At 34.1% G+C, this 21,646-nt stretch overlaps 1 protein-coding gene across 1 annotated transcript; it reads left to right on the plus strand.

Annotated features, from left to right (window-relative positions):
* The first annotated feature begins 356 nt into the window (after positions 1 to 356).
* LOC113294347 lies at positions 357 to 6,641 on the plus strand. Its single transcript, XM_026542738.1, has 3 exons — positions 357 to 438; positions 502 to 1,290; positions 5,686 to 6,641. The coding sequence occupies exons 1-3, from the start codon at positions 357 to 359 to the stop codon at positions 6,639 to 6,641; spliced, it is 1,827 nt and encodes a 608-aa protein (XP_026398523.1).
* The last annotated feature ends 15,005 nt before the right edge of the window (positions 6,642 to 21,646 follow it).

Below are 21,646 nucleotides of genomic sequence, written 5' to 3' on the forward strand. Positions count from 1 at the left end.
TTTCATTGTTGACACTGAAATTTTGTACAATATTCAGTTTATTTGTATCAACATTGGTTGTTGATTCAGGTTTGTTGAACCAACTTTCATTGTTGATGCAAATAACCTGGATAAATTTCTTATTATGGTTGTTGATAGCTGTTTTATTGGATCAACATTGGTTTGTTGATGCAGGTTTGTTGGATCAACTTTCATTGTTGATGCAATAACCTGGACAATTTTCTGATTATGGTTGTTGATAACTGTTGTTTTATTGGATCAATTTTGATTGTTGACAGATTATGGTGTCAACATTGTTTTTATATTAGATGTGATTTGTTGATCCAATTTGACTATTTTATTGTTTCAGGCCAAAGATGGCTGTTGCAGAGTTCACTTTATCCAATTTGACCGTATCACATGCTGTTTCAGAGTCAACTACTGTCAGCGAGATGATTAGTGTGATGAAACAGTACTGACCTTATGTCCCTGAAGACCTCGTACTTTTTGGTTACACTGTAGATGGAAAATCACATGTGATCAATCACGATTTGGAGTTGAGGTTTTTCCTTCACTACTGCATCTCAAAAGGGATCGATGTGGTGAAGTTTAACATCCAGTTTAAGATTGTTGTTGATTCTGTTCCATCTTCTTCTTATGTTGCTCCTTCTTCGTCATCATCAAGTTTTGTTTCAAACAACGATGTGGCTATTGTAGAAGATTTGACGGATGATTCATCCTTGGTCGAAAGGGTCCCCAAGAAGTCAGATGCTTGGGCCAACATCTTAACCGGAGTAGGGCAGGTTTTTGAAAGTAAAATTGATTCTCGTGATACTGTTAAGAAGTACGAATATCATAGTGGTTACAAACTTGAAGTACGTAAGAGTGACAAGAAACGTTACACTGTGCGTTGTTTTAACAAGAAAAGTCAAAGTTGTAGCTGGAGGTTTCATGCATCTCTCGTTGCCAATACTAAAGGTGAGTTTCAGTGCAAGACGTTTCACGGAGAGCATGCATGTGATTTAGCTTCTTCTGATCCAGCAAAAGTCAGGATGACAAAGTCTTTTCTGAAGGATATCTTAATAGATGAATTTCAAGCATCAAAGAAGAAGAAGACTGCAACTGATGTCCAAGATATGCTCCATCAGGAATATGGTATTGATATCACATATAGTCAGGGACACCATGGTTTACAGTTCACCAAAGAGTCTCTTTGGGTTGATGACATCAAGTCCTATTCATACTTTGTTTGGTATAAAGAATCAATAGAACGTTATAATCCTGGAAGTGTCGTGAAGTTTGAGTATGATGGTGTAACGAAGCAGTTCCAGAGGTGTTTTTTTTCTTTCGAAGTTTCCATTACTGGTTTCAATAATTACTGTCGTCCGACGCTATTTATTGATTGCCTTTTCTCACTGGGAAGTTTAAGGGAGGTCTTATGATTGCTTGCGGGAAAACTGGTAACCAAGGTATGTCTTTTAATCTTTTTTTTCTTTTTTTAATTATCAAGTGTTTCAACTTTAGTTGTTGAATCACACAATATAATCTGATATGTCCCTGGATTTCAATTCTATGGATCACATAACTTTGTTCATACCATAATTATTATTGTTGATCCCATAACTTTTGTTGTTGATCCATTATTTCAAATGTTGATCCCATAACTTTTGTTGTTGATCCCATAATTGCAGTTGGTGATCCCTCTTTTTCGTATCAACTTTTGTTGTTGTTCCATAATTTCAGTTGTTGATCACATAACTTCTGTTGTTAATCCCATAGTTCTTGTTGTTGATCCCATAACTTTTGTTGTTGATTGATAAGAACGAAAGTGCGACCCATTTTCACCCATAAATACAATAGTTGGGACTCATTTTATCACTAATAAACTTGTTTTAAGTCTTTTCAAGGAAATAAGATCTTTTGGAAAAATAGATCGAAAAAAGTGTTAAAAGCAGCCAGAGGAACTGATAAAGGCACCCATCATTTCAGATACGGTCACCCAACTTGTTAAAGACACCCAACAAATGAACAAATGGATAGAGGCACCCTCTTCTTCTTCATTTGAAACAGATTCACATAATTTACGGGAGATCTCAAAGATTTAAGACAAAGATATCTTGTTGCCTATTATACAAGAAGTTTTCATATCTTGAAGTTAAAAGAGATAATATATTGATGAGTTTGTTTTTATTGAAAAGGACAAAGAAAATATGTGGTTTTATTTATAAATAAAAAAATGATAATATCCCTAGGATTTTATTCTAGCAAATGGAGGAAGATGTGTGATAATGGAGAAAGAAATTATTCCTGAGATATCTTTCATCAAAGAGAAGATCCGGTGGAGTTACGGAAGAATATTTTGAAAAGATGTTTGAGTAATGGGTTGTTGTGTATAAATAGGGTGCTAATAGGACCAAACAAAGAAAAGAGGGGAAGTTTTGGTAGAGCAAAATTGTTGCGTTTAATTTTTCTTCATTTTCACCATTGTAAACACCATTTGAGCTATTAATTATATTTTTTGAGTGTGTTTTCATCATGAGAAGCTAGACCCCAACACTGGGCGACGGAGGAAGTCGGACTTCATACATGGGTCAATTTGTTTTATTTTCTATTTGACTTTTGCACTTAATTAAAATAGAATTATGATTTGAAAAAATTAGTTATTATTTTATTAGATGGGTCATGCTTGCTTAGATGTTTGATGTCCCATGCTTACGATTTATAACTAATGTTTGGAAAATCTACCTTGGCAAGAATAAGAGTCGATGTTGTTTTATTTGTCGAGCGATAATTGTTTGAGAATGAATAATTGAACCTATTGATATGAGTTTGGACGAATCCTAGACCCAATAAATCTCTATTTTATTCCTTTAAAATTAATCTTAACAAGTCTTAGAGTTCGAATCCTATTTATTAAATAAAACAACGACAATCAAAAACAATATCATTTTGGCGCCGGCGACGCGGATTTGTTTTCAGATTAATTTTTAGGTTTATTTTTATTTTTTATTTTTTTAATTATTTGTACAGTATTTTCATTTTATTTTAGATTATTTTTATTTTTCCTTTTTATGTGTTTCTTTTTGTATTTCTTTTCAGGGAATTTTTGAGGATGATGACTTCTTCCGAGGAGACGTCACCTAAGATGACATTGGCAGAATATAAGCGTAGAAATTCAAACCAGCATGCATCCTCATCTGTGATGACGCTTGGTGAATACATGCAGAGGCAACGATATGGAGTTTTTGATCCACATGTGGTAAGTGAAGAATCTCCTTTAGAGATATACGAGAAGTATTATAAACACACACCACCTAGTTTGGAACAAAGATTGAGAGTTCTTGAATGTCAAAGATTATTTGCTGCTGCTGATGATGAATCATGTAGTGACTCTCTGTCCCATACGGAATATATAGATGACCCTGTGAATGATTGTGTAAATGATTCGGCTAATTTATTAGAAGAACCTATCTCGCAAGATCTTTCACCCAACTTAGAGGTTGTTTCTAGTCCCCTAGACTTCCAAAAGTTACCTAATTTAGTGTTAGAATTATGTGCTTCAAAAATTTTGTTGGAATACTTTGCATCAAAATACCCAGAGGACGTCCCTGTTTCTAATACCGTGCATGAGCCAATTGACAATTTCCCAGTCTCAATAGTATCCCCATATTTTGTTCTTTACGCACTTCCTTGTGCAGTAAAAACTTGGTTTAGGGGTAAATCTTTGTTTTTGATAGTTTCAATGTCTCCGCATCGTTATAACATAAGTGTGAAGCTGTCATTTACAAATGTTGTATTTTGGGTCGATCCCCAAATTTTCAGGTTGTTAATTTTTAGGGATCCTTTTTTGTACATTCCAGTAGGTGTATTTTATTTTATTTTTATTTTTATATTTTCGTTTACTTTTTTTCATCTTATGGATTTCCCATCTTAAATTTTGCATTGGTTGACTCAATTACATTGATGACAATGTAATGTTTTAGTATGGGGGAGTGGTTAACGTTTTACTTTTCTTTTTCAGGAATTTCCTTGCATTTTATGACCAGCTGTGTAGCGGGTCTCCAAAAAAATAAAAATAAAATAATAATAATAATGATCAGCTGTGTAGCGGGTATATATATATAAAAAATTATTATGATTATTAGGGTTATGACCAGCTGTGTAGCGGATCTTTTCTTTTTTCTTGCATTTTATGACCAGCTGTGTAGCGGGTCTTCGTAAATAAAAAAAACTAATTATGACCAGCTGTGTAGCGGGTCTCTGTCTCTTATTATATGACCAGCTGTGTAGCGGGTCAGTTTTCTATTTTTTTCTAGGACTAGAAAAATGTAAGTGTGGGGGAATTTGATAAGCACGAAAGTGCGACGCATTTTCACCCATAAATACATTAGATGGGACTCATTTTATCACTAATAAACTTGTTTTAAGTCTTTTCAAGGAAATAAGCTCTTTTGGAAAAATAGATCGAAAAAAGTGTTAAAAGCAGCCAGAGGAACTGATAAAGGCACCCATCATTTCAGATACGGTCACCCAACTTGTTAAAGACACCCAACAAATGAACAAATGGATAGAGGCACCCTCTTCTTCTTCATTTGAAACAAATTCACATAATTTACGGGAGATCTCAAAGATTTAAGACAAAGATATCTTGTTGCCTATTATACAAGAAGTTTTCATATCTTGAAGTTAAAAGAGATAATATATTGATGAGTTTGTTTTTATTGAAAAGGAGAAAGAAAATCTGTGGTTTTATTTATAAATAAAAAAAATGATAATATCCCTAGGATTTTATTCTAGCAAATAAAGGAAGATGTGTGATAATGGAGAAAGAAATTATTCCTGAGATATCTTTCATCAAAGAGAAGATCTGGTGGAGTTATGGAAGAATATTTTGAAAAGATGTTTGAGTAATGGGTTGTTGTGTATAAATAGGGTGCTAATAGGACCAAACAAAGAAAAGAGGGGGGAGTTTTGGTAGAGCAAAATTGTTGCGTTTAATTTTTCTTCATTTTCACCATTGTAAACACCATTTGAGCTATTAATTATATTTTTTGAGTGTGTTTTCATCATGAGAAGCTAGACCCCAACACTGGGCGACGGAGGAAGCCGGACTTCATACATGGGTGAATTTGTTTTATTTTCTATTTGACTTTTGCACTTAATTAAAATAGAATTATGATTTGAAAAAATTAGTTATTATTTTATTAGATGGGTCATGCTTGCTTAGATGTTTGATGTCCCATGCTTACGATTTATAACTAATGTTTGGAAAATCTACCTTGGCAAGAATAAGAGTCGATGTTGTTTTATTTGTCGAGCGATAATTGTTTGAGAATGAATAATTGAACCTATTGATATGAGTTTGGCCGAATCTTAGACCCAGTAACTCTCTATTTTATTCCTTTAAAATTAATCTTAACAAGTCTTAGAGTTCGAATCCTATTTACTAAATAAAACAACGACAATCAAAAACATTATCATTGATCCATTATTTCAAATGTTGATCCCATAATTGCAGTTGTTGATCACATAACTTCTGTTCTTAATCCCATAATTCTTGTTGTTGATCCCATAATTGCAGTTGTTGATCACATAACTTGCGTTCTTAATCCCATAATTTTTATTGTTCACCCAATAACTTGTTCATGGATTTTAGTTTTTGTGTGTCACTTTTTGAATCTTTGGTTTTTTTTTTGTATTTTCTAGAGATCTATCCAGTTGCTTTTGGTATTGTACCTTGCGAAAATTGTGAGAGTTGGGAATGGTTCTTAACCAACCTAAAGGGTATTATTAGGGAAGACCGTCCACTGACCATCATATTAGACCGTGGAGCTGGCCTTTTGAAGCATGTCCCTATTATCTTCCCAAAGGCTTACCATTCTTATTGTTTGTACCACATGAAAGGTAATATTCCGGTTCCAAAGGGTAAGAGCAGGCAAACTGCTGTGAAGTTGCTTGAAGAGTGCTACATTGCCTTAACAAAGGAGAACTGTTTTGTTACTGCCAAGAGTATGAGCAATCTCAAGCTTGATTCAGTGATTGATTGGATGGTAAAGATTCCATTCGAGAATTGGGCAGCTCATTCTTTTCAAGGAGAAAGGCTTGGTGAGAACACATCGAATATTGCAGAGAGTTTTAATAGTGTTATCAAGCTTGATAAGCGGCTTCCAGCACTTGATGTTAATTGCATTTGTGCTAAGGTAATGGAGAAGAACTACAAGAGGTTGGTGGAGTCTAGTAAATGGAATTCAAGACTTACTCCCCGGATGCAAGCTAGGATCAACAAGAGGGTTACCGACTGCCGTTTCTACAAGTTTAAAAGATCAAGTAATAAAGTCTTTGAAATAATTTATCCTATTAGAAAGCACACGGTCGATCTGGATGCTAGGACTTTCACTTGCAATTGGTGGCAGAAGCATAGTTTCCCTTGCACACATTTGATGAAATTTATGTTGCAGATTGGGCCAGATGAACCTTACAAGCACATCATTCCGTATTATACCACTGAGTACTATAGAGGTTTGTATGCTCGTCCTATATATCCTATTCCCAACCATGAGAGGCCGCCTAAAATTAATGAAGAAGGTTATGTCTTGCCTCCAAATGGTGGTCGAGCATCAGCTGGAAGGCCAACTACTTCAAGGTACAGGGGTTCTCGATAGAAAGTTCGCAAGAAAAGGAAGTGTGGCCAGAGTGGGAGACTTGCCTACCACAACCGTCGTAGATGTCGCAGAGCTCCTTTGGCTCCTCGTGCACCAGTGTTTCATAGGGAGTCGAATTCCAGGATGATCAACTTTTTGAGGAGGATGTTGTTCTGAAGTTTACTGGATGATTTACTATTTCTCTGAACTTCCTTTTTACCTTTTTATGCTAGTTCTTGAATGATCAACATGGATGTTAGTTATTTTTATGCTTTCCCTATGTTTTCTTGTTGGATTTGTTGTGTTTTTAATGACATACAATCTGTTTTATTTGTTTATTAATGTTATTCTTGTCATTTTATGTCAGTTTGCAGGTTTACTGGTTTTTTTACAGGAAAAAATACTATATAAACTGTATCAACATATCAATGTTGATCCAAGTCAGGGATCAACTTCCATTGTTGATCCCCATTACTAGATCAACATCCATTTTGTTGAGGCTTGCTGATAAGAAAAAAATTCATGGTTACAAGTTAACTACTTTAGCTGTGTATACCTGCAAGCTTTACTATGTAAACTGTATCAACATGTTAATGTTGATCCAAGTCATGGCATCAACTTCCAATGTTGATCCCTCTTACTGCATCAACTTCCATTGTTGATGCTTACTGAAAAGAAAAATTTTGCATGGTTTTATCTGTATATATACAAGTTAACTCCATCAGCTGTCTATACCTGCAATCTTCAATACCAATATTCATTCACTTTTATATGAAACCAAACAGTTATTCATCAATTATTTTTTTGACCCATTGATTTTTGGGATCAACTTCCATTGTTGATCCCAAAAATGGATCAACTTCCATTGTTGATGCTCAATAAAAAGAAAAAAAATTCATGGTTTTATCTGTATGTACAAGTTAACTCCATTATCTGAGCATACCTGCTGCAATCTTTACTACCAACATTCATTCACTTTCATAACCAAACCATTCATTCACTTTCATAACCAAACCATTCATTCACTTGATAATCACTTTCATAACTAATAGTAATATTAATTCATACCAAACTAGTATTAAAATATCTTCCAAATTGTTTGAGAATATAAGCACACTTTTAAACATAGATTTACAGTAACTAAAAGATGTCTTTTCAAACTAACAGTTTAAATAAATTAGCATACCTACACAGAGTAACTAAATTACTTACCAGCATATGTTAAACTACACCTAAGTGTGTTTTGCACTAATTTAATGGTTCAACAAAATCTTGTATGTTGAGTACCTCTTCGACTGAGTCTGTAATTTCTTGTACTTGGCCACATTCTAATGGTTCAACAGAATCTTGTATGTTGAGTACCTCTTCAACTGAGTCTGTAAGTTCTTCTACTTGCTTACCTTCTTCCAAAGTTGGTTTCCATGCATCGAATTCAGCTAACATCCTGGAAGCCATCTTCGTTCTCTTCCTGTTTATGTTCTCATGGTATTGGATACTCTTACCATCTAGATGCCAGAAGTCTCCACGCTTCACCAAGCACTTCTTGAACAAGCAGACGTGCAATGCGCAATCCAAACCCTGTTGCGGTGGTACCGTGTAATGGTCTACAATTGTAGTTACTGGTCCACCTGTTTCAACATCTTTTATACCCATTTGGTTCAGGAGAGGAGTCAATGTTTGTACCATGAAATTGTACTACTCGTTGTATCCTTTGTAGTGATCAATGGTGGTGAAAATCAACCACCTTCCACGTATCAACGTAAGAAGCACCCAATGGAAGGGTTTCTGTTTATTGTCTTGTAGACACATCGGTATCAACAGTATTGCATCATCGTCATCCACTGGGTATTGTTTCCTCAACATATCTTAATCCCCAAATTTTTACACTTTCATTGCATCTTGCTAGCTAACTACTACTACTACTCAGCCCCTCATTATTTGCTGCATCGTTTTCTTCGGGCACGCGTTTTCTTGGCATTTAGTTTGTTTTTGACAGATAACAACAATAATTCATTCATCATGTATACTTGAACCATCCTTAGTACACTAAATTGTTTCATCTCACCTAAATATGGTTTCAACTACGATAATGTAGAACTAAATAAGTTTATGTAATAAGTTATTCAAAAGACAGATTAAGAGTTTTCGTTACTTACATAAGCATTTGTAGACAAAATTAAGTGTTTTTTTCCCATAGTATGATGGCTTAGATGGATCTTGCATCTTTGATTGCAGCATGTTGGTGTAGCAGTCAACAATCTCGCTGTTAATGTTCTGGTTATCCATTAGATATTGGATATGCCTTCCACAGACGATCTCTTCCACTACATTGTTGAAATAAAAGCTACATGCTCTGATACTGCATTTGCAAAGATTATGTTAAACCCCTGACATAACATGACATATTATTGTTGAAGCATTATTATCTTGACATTAGAAAATTCTAACTGCAACTTGGATTTACAATCGTTTTTCGCAGATGTTGCATTTGTTTATACATATGAATAAACATGCAATTTGTTACAGAGTTACATACCTTTCTGTTGCTTTCTCAAAGAATGGGCGAAGGACCTCTTGTTGCTCCTTGGTGCAAGATTTCCATAGTTTGAGTTTTTCTTGCTTCTTCAGCTCTTTTGGCTCAGGTGGCGTCACATCAACGTAATCATCAAGGTTGATTGTTTCCGGTTCTTCTTCAACACCTCCCCCTTTCTTCTTCTTATTTCCCTTTCCTCCTTTGTTCATCCTCTTCACTTTCGCTAGAGGTGTGTATTTATTTGGCGCATTCCTTGATGACCTTGTGTTATACCTCCTTGCTCTTCCCGTAGCTTCAGACTGATTCCTTTGGCTTTGTGTCGCTTCAGAATCATCATCGTCTTGGGTGGTGTCTTTTTCTTCACTTGGGCCACCAATTTCATCTAATTTGTATATCACTTTATGTCCTTCCAACATATCATCATCATCTGGAGTTTCAGAATCACCCTTTTCTGTTTCCTGTGTAGGAGTATATTCCGTTTGTTGAGTCGGAGCATCTTCCATCTTTTCTGTAGGAGTAGGAGTAAATATTCAAGGCAGTGATCGCACCTAAGCTTGGGGTAGTACCTGCAGGGAAATAACCCGATTAGATTAAACAATATCAACATATCATTGTTGACTCATTGTTTTTTGGGATCAACAATTGTTGTTGGTTCTTCTATGGGATCAACTTCCATTGTTTACCCCACATTATTGTATAAACTTCTATTGTTGACACTTACAAAAAATAAAAAATCTTTGGGATCAATTTCCATTATTTACCCCACATTATTGTATCAACTTCTATTGTTGACACTTACAAAAAATAAAAAAGTATGCATGGTTTTATCTGTATGTACAAAGTTAATTCCATATAAATGCTAACACTCATACTCTTCTTTATAACAAACCAATCATTCATTATTTTTGTTGATCCATTGCTTTCATGGATCCACTTTCATTGTTGACACTTAATAAAAAAAAATAAAAATGCATATAAACAACTTAAACAAATTAATTCATAACAAATCAATAGATTATCCAAACTGGTATAACTTAAACATACTTGCATACAATTCTTAGAGTAACTAATATGTCTTTCAAATTTATTACTTCTTCAACTGAGTTAAAATAGTACCTATAGGGACATAATCCGATGTTTCTGGACGTATAACGTTAATTGGAGGAGTTGAATAAACAATTACATCTATCACGATCTCCGCTTCCTGCATGTTTGTACTCCTTTATCCTTATTTTACTTCATTCTCCTCTTCTATCTGTTGAACTGAGTTACCAATTTCTACAACCATAGTACTGATATGAAGATCTTTCTCCTCTTCTAACTGTTGATCTGAGTTACCAATCTCTGCTATCACATTAGATATTTGAAGATCTGCTTCTTCTTGTCTTCTTTTATCTTCTCTTCCTGCATGGAAGCCCTTCTGCTAGTTTGTCTTCAAATTATCCGACACCAAAAGGTGTACCTGGATTTTAGTCCACTCTGATAACCCTTCTTAAAGCTTTTTTCCAAATCAGTTTCACCTGCATCTGAAAGTGACAGTGCCAGGTGACCTAATTCTTCTTCTTCTTCTTCTACATTCAATTCAGCTTCATTCTGATTTTCAGATGGTTCTCCATTTCTAACAGCTTCCAACTCAGCTTCATTTTCCTTTTCAGATGGGTCTTCACCTTTATTCTCCACTGCAGTTAATTCAGTCTCAAGCATAGCACTGGATGCTCTTCTGAATTCCTCTTGAGTACTCTCCGATCTTTCTTTCTTGAGATGATTCTCCTTTTCATTCCATAGCTTCACTTCATTAGCAATATCCTCAAGCCTCTCTTCTTCTCCAGGTTGCAACTGAATCTTGTGCTTGTTGCTGTCAATGATTTTCTTCATGAATATTATGTGACTCATCAATGCCTTTGCTTGGCCCTTCCTATGATAAGTTATTTCCTGCTTTTCAAACTCAAGAAACATTTTTTGTTCTTCCAAATTCTCATTCCTCTACCTCTCTAATTCCAGCTCTCGTGATGGTGCCGACAGATCAATCAAATACATCTCTTCATATGTCAACGGATCAACAAAATCTTCATGAACCTGCAAATTGACATAAAAATATAGTTAGCAAAATATTTTTTTCTCACTTTTTACCCATAATATATCTTTCACGAGGGGGCGTAGCCCCCGAGTGATTTGCGACGTATATGAAATTGCAGCAATATATAACTGGAGTACATTCAGATATGATGTCAACTTCCATTATTGACACAATAAAAATGTGGTATATTTAAGTTACTGTGTAAACATTGGTTGTTGACTCCATACAATTGTATCAACTTCTATTGTTGATACACAAAATCTATTGTTGATTCCATTCGTTAGGATCAACTTCCATTGTTGACACAAACAGAATGTTGGTACATTTAATTTACTGTGTAAACATTGGTTGTTGACTCCATACAATTTTATCAACTTCTATTGTTGATACACAAAATCTGTAATACATTTCAGATGACAACTCAGTGTTCATTTATAATCACATATAAAATCACACTTGTTTTCCTAATCCTATCTGAACCAGCTCTAATTTGAATACATAGATAAAATAAATGTGCATAATCAATCTTTTTCTCTAGTAGATTTCAGTTATTCTCTAATCAGTATACATACAAAATGGATCAACTTCTATTGTTGAGACAAAAACTTTTTTTGTTGACTCCCTAAACTGGTATCAACTTCCTTTTGTTGACATGATAAAAACTGAAATCTATTCGAAATATAAATTGAGGAAATGAATTTTTTACCTTATGAGTAAACCAAGTCATGTCTATTATTCACTTTTTAACTTTCTCTTGAAATTCTTTTACCAGTGTTTTGCACATTGCATGTTGGCTCCATCTCAGGAATCTTGGAGTTGAGCTTTCAAAATTTGACCTCTTTGGGATGTATTTTTCTATATGTTCGCAGAACCAATACTACATACAGAGAATCAATGAGTTTACTTTTACATACAGTATGCATTTTACTATCTTCAAAAATAAACATTATATGAAATGAACTTCTTTTCTTATCGGCAGTAGAGTTGTGCAGCCAGGAACACTTCCATTCTTTCCCTTCTGCTTTCCAATGTATTTAAGTAGATACTTTACTATGTGATCTGGCCATGAGACTTTTTCCATGTTCAAAATATGAGGAAGCCAATGCTTTGCTAATCCTGTTGAACCAGCATCTGTGAAGAAAAAAACCGTGCACAACCACATAACAAAAAGTCTCACAAAATGTTGTGGGTCAGACTCATCGTTAGCTGCCTCCTTTAGTTTGAACTCAATTTCAGCCTTCGTTATTTTAGCACTGGTATCTTCATCTTCCCCTGGTCTGAACTTGTTCTTTAACCATGTAGTGACTGCAACATCATTCTTTTTATTCAGCAACTTCTTCAACTCTTCACTCTCGGTGAGCCTTCTTATCTTAAAGATTATTGAAAAATCTATTGCTTCTAGTGAGCACTCACAAGCAGCTTCATTTTTTCCAAACTTGAACTTGTTTGTATTCTTATCGAATGCTCCAGTAAGTAGCTGGATTGCAAGGTTGATTTTGGCTAACCACTTATCATTCGTTATATCAATCATGTCTGTTGTGTAGAATGGGCTGATGAAGTCATAGAACGGACATTCCTTTAGTGCTTTACCATTGAGTGTCTTCTTCTTATTTTTGGAATCTCCTACTTCAAACAGTTTGTATAGAAATTTACACATTTCAACCAACGGCATCCGATATGATTTGAACTTGGTTTCGTTCTTCCTTGACCTTCCTGCATACATGTAACTCATTCATTTATTTTTATACTTAATATATAATGAATTTTATTCTATTGAAGCATACAACTGAACCCAATGTATTTTTGTTACCTTTTAGTTCTTGCTCTGGTTTGGCATTTGCGGCTACTTTTTCTTCTCCCTCTGATTCCTTTTCATCTTCTTCTGATTCTTGCTCTGATTCTACTTCTTCATCATCTGAATCTCCTTCGTCTTCTTCTTCTTCTTCTTCAATTACCATCTTTTTCTTTCCTTTACGTAGTTGTTCTTGTTCATTCTTCTCCTTCTTCTTCTTTTTCTTCTTCTTCTTTGCCTTTGCTTTCTGTTCTTGGTTATTTTTCTTCTTGTCCTCCCACTTTCTTTTTGATGCTCCAACTTTTTTACTCTGTTGCGATTCGTCTTCTTCTGAATCTCCTTCTGGTTTTTCATTTTTCCTCTTTCTTCTTTTTTCAACTTGTTGCTGTTTTTCAAGCAATAACTTCTTGTTAACCCTCTTCCTTTTGGGGGCTACATTTTCATCAATCGGTTGTAAATCATCTGCTTCTGTACTCTTCGGATTTATCCTTGGTGATCTTCTCATTCCTTTCACATATTTCAAACAACATTAATCTAGTCAGCGATCTTATTCATTCAATAATCACAACAATAATGGTTGAACAGTTAGTAAAAAGGGATCAACATCTGTTGTTGATCTTATCTAATGGGATCAACTCCTGTTGTTGACAATAATTTACTTGTGTAACTCCTGTTGTTGATACCATCAAATGGTATCAACTCCTATTGTTGATTCCATTTTATGTGATCAACTACTGTTGTTGAACCATGTTACTGGTATAATATGGCATCAACTACTGTTGTTGACACCAACAATAAAAACTATACTGCAGTTTGTGCATATCTATCCTTACATGAAACAGAACAAACCTCAAAACAAATTTTTCTATAACCAAAATAGATATCACATGACATTATTTTGTAAGTTATTAGTTGAGGTTCATTCATTCATTTAGAATCACTAACAATAATTACCATAACTTGTTCACATATAGACTTAGATACTAATTTCATATCTAATAGAATACTGTAAAACAAACTCCTGAGAAACAATTGTAGAATCAACAAAGCATTTTATGGGTCAACTCCAATTGTTGACCCCATCTATTAGCATCAACATCATCTGGAACTGGGTTTTTTCACAATTTTTGTCATCAACATGTAAAGAACTTACACAACACACATAACAAAGCATTTTATGGTATCAACTCCAATTGTTGATCCCATCTATTAACATCAACATCAACTGAAACTTTTTTTTATACAATTTTGACATCAACATACACATATAGAAAAACAAACACATACATAGAACAACAAGGTGGGTGAAAATCAAAATGAACTGAAGAAATTATGTCTTACCTCTTTCATATGAAACTGCAACTTATGAAACTCAAAATCAACTCCAACTAACCTAAAATCAAAATCAATCAATTAGATACAAAACTAAGTAGATACCAACTCAAATCAAACACATTAGAAGCAGGAATCGATCATAAATCGTACATGCAACAACTTTTCTTCTTCAGAGAAATAAATCTGATTTTAGGTTATAAAATCATCGTCAAAATGTAAAAAAAAAACATCATCGGAACCAAAATCTTCATCAATAACAGTAAGTAGAAGATGAGAATCGTGTTTACCTCTTTCAATTTTTTCTTTGAATCTTCAAAATTAGTAAAACCTAATTTTCTATCATTTCTTCTCTTATTTTTTGTTTCTTGAAACTGAAAATGATTATAACCAAATTAGTTACTCAGATTTATATAGGTTGATGGTTTATTATTTCAGTTTTGATCGGCGGTTTCGAATTTGATTTTGGATTCAAAAATTTGTCTTCTTCTGCAGTTACAGAACCAGAGAGAAGAGATGAAGAAGGAGAGAGAGATCGTGGGCTGCTTGCGTAACGGATACAATATTAAATGTCTCCCCAACGTTATAATCGTGATATTTATTTAGGGGCATTATAGTAATCTGACCGTCCGTATTTTTGAGGGGAGGGTATTATTATTTTGGGGGAGGGTATTTGTGTTGGGCCTCTATAATAGGGGAATTTAATTAATGTACCCAAAGAAAAAAATAGTTGAAAGAGTCTCAACTTGTTTATTATTCACGATAATCTTTCCGGCATAGACTGTTGGCAGTCGAAGATATGGACAAATACAACGGTTATGTTGTAGTGTACTCTTTCTGTCTTTTAAAATAAAATCTACTGTCGAATTTCTCTATCCACACAAATTTTTAAAATAAAATCTACTGTCGAAATTTCCATATCCACACAAATTTTAGTAAGTGTTATAGGGCCTATGGCCCATGAATGTGCGGTCCATTAGATGAATAGGTCTTCCCTTTCATGTATATAAGAGAACATTATATGTATGTAATAGTTTGATGCCTCTTTATCAATATCAAGTTCTTCTCCTTATCTATCTCTTATTTTCCCCTATTATTTTCACTGCAAAACGTTATCATGCACGATCTCAACCACTAAATTTTTTTTTCTTCTTCTTTTTGGGTTATCATGAAATCACTGAAGGAAGCGCTACTTTTAGTTGGATCCGTATTTCTTATTTTTTTTTCTCAATCAAGCAATACGTTGAGGTATACCTAAACTTTTTATCAATTAACATGTGATCTTGTCTTCCATGTTCTCATGTTGTATGTATGTATTTTTTCTTTCTTTCTTCACATGTATATTTGTATCACATGCGTCGATGATGTTCTGATTGATTGGATGAATTTCTTAATTTATGATTGCGTATATTGTATATATATATAATATATATATTATTCTAATGTTTGTTGTGAGATGTTTGTTTGTTGTACACAATCTGTTTGTTCCTATTCTTTTCTCGAGATTATTATGATTATTATAATATAATATTGTATTGTTTGTTGTTCAATCAACTGTATAACATGTTTAAATCTGTTTGTGTATCTAATAAATATGAGTGATACATGTTTGATGTCTTTTTATTTATTCACACTAAAATCATGTTAATGATCTCTATGTGATAAAGTTTGATTTTAAAATGTCCGATGTTGTGTAAATTTAATATATTCATATATTGTTATGTCATCATATGTTATTAAAAGTTTTCATATGCCATCATCAAATAGAAAATTTTGGACTGTTTCGTTTTTCTGTTTATTCTTTTTGCTTTGTGATCTTCACATGTTTTATTTTATAAGAATTCTTTTTTATTATTTATGTCGAAGAGTTGTATGTCCTTTTTCAACCAGTGATTTATTTTAATTTTTGAAAAGTTTCTGATCATCATTGTCTGTAGTGCATGTGTATTGTATGCGTGTGATTGTCTTGACTGATTTGAAAAGTAATAATAAAATAATTAATATTTTTTTAAGTGCTCTGTAAATGTAACGTCTATTTTAATTATTTGTTTAATTAGTTGTAGCGTCTGCTTTTATTATTTGTTTAATTAGTTGCAACGTTTGTTTTTATTATTTGTTTAATTAGTTGTAACGTCTGCTTTTATTATTTGTTTAATTAATTATAACGTCCGTTTTTATTATTTTTTCATTCATTTTGTTTGTATTAAATCAATAAATAAATTGTAACTTATGCACCATTCCATGTTCCGTGTTATTTTCACATTGTTTTTTTTGTAATGTCTTCACTATTATAATGTTATGACGTTATTGTTGGCATTTGACTAAGTATTGTCAATCATTAACGGGGTTATTATCATTGGTTGGTTATTGACTATAAACTTTGACTGTTAACTGAATTATGATTATTGGCTGGATTTCTGACTTAACCGATTGACCTTTAGAACCATCAATAAATTTGGTCTCTAAAAATCTATTTTGACCATGAAGAAATTTGGTTTGAGGATTATTATACTGGAATTATTTACTTTAATGTCTTTTATTATGACACTTTACGGTGGGTCCCAAATCGACTCAAAAATAACATTTTGGATCCAAATGTCCTTGAGAACCATTATTATGTTTTTTGATGTGGAAATCATTTATTTGTGAGAAATAAATATATTCCTTCATAAAACCTTCTGACAATGACAAAGCACCGTCTAGGTGGAGCTAAATATACCTTATGTTTCTAAGCACATGCATTCCAATTTTTGTGGAAGCACTTACAAAGGGAAATATGAGTCGGAAGTTATTTTTTCCCATTTTTCTACTCATTCATGGTACTAACAAACCAGTCTATCTTGAAGTATGCCAACAAGAGATTCACCATCTTCAGTAATGTATTTAACCTAAAGTAAGTGGTTGACATGCGAAGTGAGATTCTTTTGTCCTGTTGAGATAAAGAAATTTCTCAAACTAAGCTAATCGTAGCAACATTGAAAATTAAAAACCCCAAAGTAATGAGGGTTAGGCATACTGACTCATGTGAAGCATGTGAAAACAAACATATACATATATGAGAGAAATATGTATTATTGTCCCAGGTAGTAATAACACCAAAGTACAGGTATCAACCGAACATGGGTTCAAGATAAGATGTCATTCTAGCTCACATCAAAAGGAAAGAGTTGGGAATGAATATTTCTACTAGTATTGGTACAAGCAATGCAATACGGGTACCATAGTAACAACCGATTTCCATAGGGAGGTCATACTTTAAACATCAAATTTATTGGCAAGAAGAACTATGCTTAGCCAATTGACTATCTTATTCAGTTGAACTTTATACATCATTTCCAAGAGACATAAATTTTCTAATGCACTTGAGATATATTTGGATGAAAAATATATCATCCCCTCTGCAACATATATTCACTCTAAAGTACTTGAGTTAAATCCTACTTTTATTAAATCTCTCAAGATTCAACGTCTAACTGATAGTGGTTTTTCTCCCACTAATTTAAGGAATATACACTAGTTTTTGAACTAATTCTTTGTAATGTGACTACGATATTGGATCATCGAGCGAAGCAATGCTCAAATTTTGTTTCCAAGATGGAACAAAGATTAAAAGTAACAAAAGCTCTATATGTAACGAGAGCTAATCACCTTGTTAATTCCAAAGATACCCATGCAAGTGGATATCATATGGAAACTTACAATGATGAGAATGTAATTGATTGCATCTTTTATAGTCTCTAATATATTTGGAAGGAAATATATCTTAGAGAAACTAATGAGTCAATCTAGTGAAACGTAAATCACTATAGTATTTGGATTATTAAATCCATATTGACTCCGATGATGAAATGTTTGGAATTCACTCATACATGCTTTGACATAACCATAAAGGCACTTTGGTTGTGACATGATGTTTCATTTTGAAAGGAATCATACGTACATCACTGTGTTTGAGTGGACGAGACAATGGGAAAAATATTGACAAAATGCGAAGTGGCGACATATCTCTCAATAAGTGTTTTCTAAAGTACTAGATGCACAACCCCCTTCCCATTATGCTTTTAGGTAAGAAAGCATATCACTGATTTTTACAAAGTCTTCGGTAAAACAGGATCGAGACCATCCTAAGATGCAAATGGTAAAATTTAAAAGAAAACAAGGTGAAATTCAGAAAAATATTCATGCAGAATGCGGACCATTAAAGTGACTTATGCTCTGGTGAATGTTTTGACATTTTGGACTAATTATAGTTCCCAAGAAATTTGCGTTTGGAAAACTACTAGCACATATTTTACATGTAAGGACTCACCACCCCTTGTAAATGCTATAGAGTATACATCAAAAGGACTTGATGGTTACTCCATGTTTAATAGGTTCAATGTAGAGCATCCTATACCCCATGGTATCGCAAAGGCTATCATCGAAGGTTACAGATGGTGCCTAAGGCATGATTATGCGTACAAACCTACCTTTAACTGCTTGGGGAATATGCAATATTACACGCATCTTTACTTAATTCGTTTTAGAACCCAATGTTAGTCAACCTTTTCTGCGTACCAGTTGGTAACTGGATTTAAGCCTGACATTCGTGGTCTTACGTATTTTTGGTTGCACTATATATGTGCCATTACGACTCCACATCGTACTATGATGGGTCTTCAAAACTGTTACGTAGTTATGTTGGAAATGAGTTCCTAATAATTATCCGCATTTTAACCTTTTTGGCGGGAGATCTCTTACCGCTAGATTTGCGGGTTGTCATTTTAGTGAGACAGTTTTCCCGTCGTTAGGGGGAGATAAGAAAAAGTATTTTCTAAGGAAACGACAGGAATTGTCGTGGTGTGTTCCCACTGTGTCTCATATTGATTCTTGTACTCCACAAATTTAAATGTGAAGTGACAAAGAATAATCGATTTCAGAAAGTGCACTGATATCGACAACGTGACAAGATTGCACTTACCAGCTGAAAATGTTCCTGCAAGGTTAGAAATCCTCAGTATGGGGTACACCATAGACTAGGATGTTGTAACTACTACACTTGGTGGAAGTGTAGTTAAGGCTGTGGCTCCACAAAGGAATATGGAGAGACCACCAGGTTCGATCAATACTCACCTAGAAAGGAAGTAGATGAGTAAGGCACAACCTAATTTGTATCATTAATGAAATCATCTCATTTGATTGTCTATGACTATGTACATGAATCAATACTGGAGGACGCTCCGAAGTTTAATGATTCCAGAGAACATTAAAATCATAAAGGATTATGAGAACACACACGAGTCAATGGAAAGATCGTGCGAACATATTAATGATTGTTTTTATATATAGTTTCTCAATAAAATAGAGCACGACGAGATCGAACCATGCTTCTTATTTATTAATGTCAGTGAAGAGCATATTTGGCCTATACAATCCAGGTAGAACTTGGTTCTTTGACAAATATACAGGTATTTGGTGTGGTAGTGCTAACCAACCAAGTGTAAAGCCTATTGGACATACATGATTAATTTGTCACAAAACATAATGAGAAGAAAGCAGTCTTAAAGTATAAAGACTCGCCTGTGGCGCGAGGTTTCTCACAAAGCCCTGTAATTGTTCTCTTGTAATGAACTTTATAGTGTTCCGCTACTTAGTTAGCTTGGTAATTTCAAAAGGACTTGAAATGCATCATATGTATGTGATTGTTATGTATCTCTGAAAGAATCAAGAGATAAAAGATATTTACAAAAGTACTTGATAGCCTTTTGTTACACAAATTAAGTGACTCTAAACCACATAGTGCGTTTACAGTTAGATATAACGCTCACTTATAGATTGAATCAATCAGGCGGATGTGGTATATCCGTTTAAGTGACTATTTGATTTGGAGGGGATAAACAAGTAAGTTATTTTTCCTTGCGTATTCACAAGAAAGTTCCTGATTTGGAATTGTAGCTATCTATGTCGATGGTACAAACATGATGGGTACTCTTGATGTAATAAGAGACCTTAAAAACTATTTGAAATTCGAATTTGAGATGAAAAGTCTGGGGAAAGCTCGACCGAATACTGAGCTTGTGATATATTATTTCACCAGTTTGCATATGTCTAAAGTTGTCAGGAAATTTAACAAAGACATGCATCCTGATAGCACTCCCATGATTAGTCGAGGTTCAAATGTAAGTAAAAGACCATTTCATCTAAAGGAAGATGACGAAGATGTGTTGGGAGATGAAATTCCCATATCTAAGTACAGTAGACGCATTTTTGTATTTAGTATAATAATGTACTCGATTAAATTTTACATCCTCAGGGAACTTGTTAGCTAGATATAGCTCAGCACCAACGCAACGTCATTGGAATGGTATAGTGAATGTAATCATGTACTCAAAATTAACCATTGACATAATTTTTTTTTTATCCCTACAAGGACATAAAAAGGAATGTTAATGAAAGTGCAATCCAAAAGTTGTTGATTATGAAGGAACAATAATATCTTCTCCAACGAAAGTAATTAGGAGGAGATATGATAGACTATTTTCTAAGTCAGTATTGATATTCAGTTTCGAAAACTACATGACTAAAGAAACTGTCTGGAACAACTTTGAAAGTAATCAGGGGGAGATGCCGACATCAGGGGGAGGATCCAAGGATATGATGTCGACATATTTTACTTCGAAATTGAAGTTGTGTTGTACTCTTTTTCCCTTCGATTGAGAATAGTTTTTCCCAAAGGGTTTTGTTACTCGATAAGGTTTTTAGCGAGACAACACTAAAAACATCAAGTATGTTGCACATTGAATACATAACGATCGCGTTGATATTACTGAAAATATCTTAATCAAAGAAATGAAACGCGATATTCTCTTAAGCAACGAAACTTCCAAAATCAACAACAGGGTCTTATAAACATTTAAGTCACCAAAGTAAAGTGTGATAAACTCCTTTTGACTGCATTAGACTAATGAAAATTGTCTGACATCAGGGGGAGTATCTAATGGTGTGTTGAACTATTTTCCTTCACCGAGGTTGCTTTTTCCCATAGGGTTTTAGTACTCGGCAAGGTTTTTAATGATACAACAACAAACACCAGGAAGTAATTTACTAACTAAGGTTATTGTCTTTCCCACAAGGATTTTCTGCCTTATGAGTTGTGAAGCAACTAATCAACTTCAACGGAGCAAAGTGATCATCTGCAACGGACCACCTCTACTTACATCTGTCTCGTTGTACTCTTTCCCTTCGTCAATGTTTTGTCCCACTGGGTTTTCCCTTGTCAAGGTTTTAATGAGGCAGCGTATACGCATCCAAAT

Source organism: Papaver somniferum, chromosome 7 (assembly GCF_003573695.1).
Source record: "Papaver somniferum cultivar HN1 chromosome 7, ASM357369v1, whole genome shotgun sequence".
Taxonomy (NCBI): domain Eukaryota; kingdom Viridiplantae; phylum Streptophyta; class Magnoliopsida; order Ranunculales; family Papaveraceae; genus Papaver; species Papaver somniferum.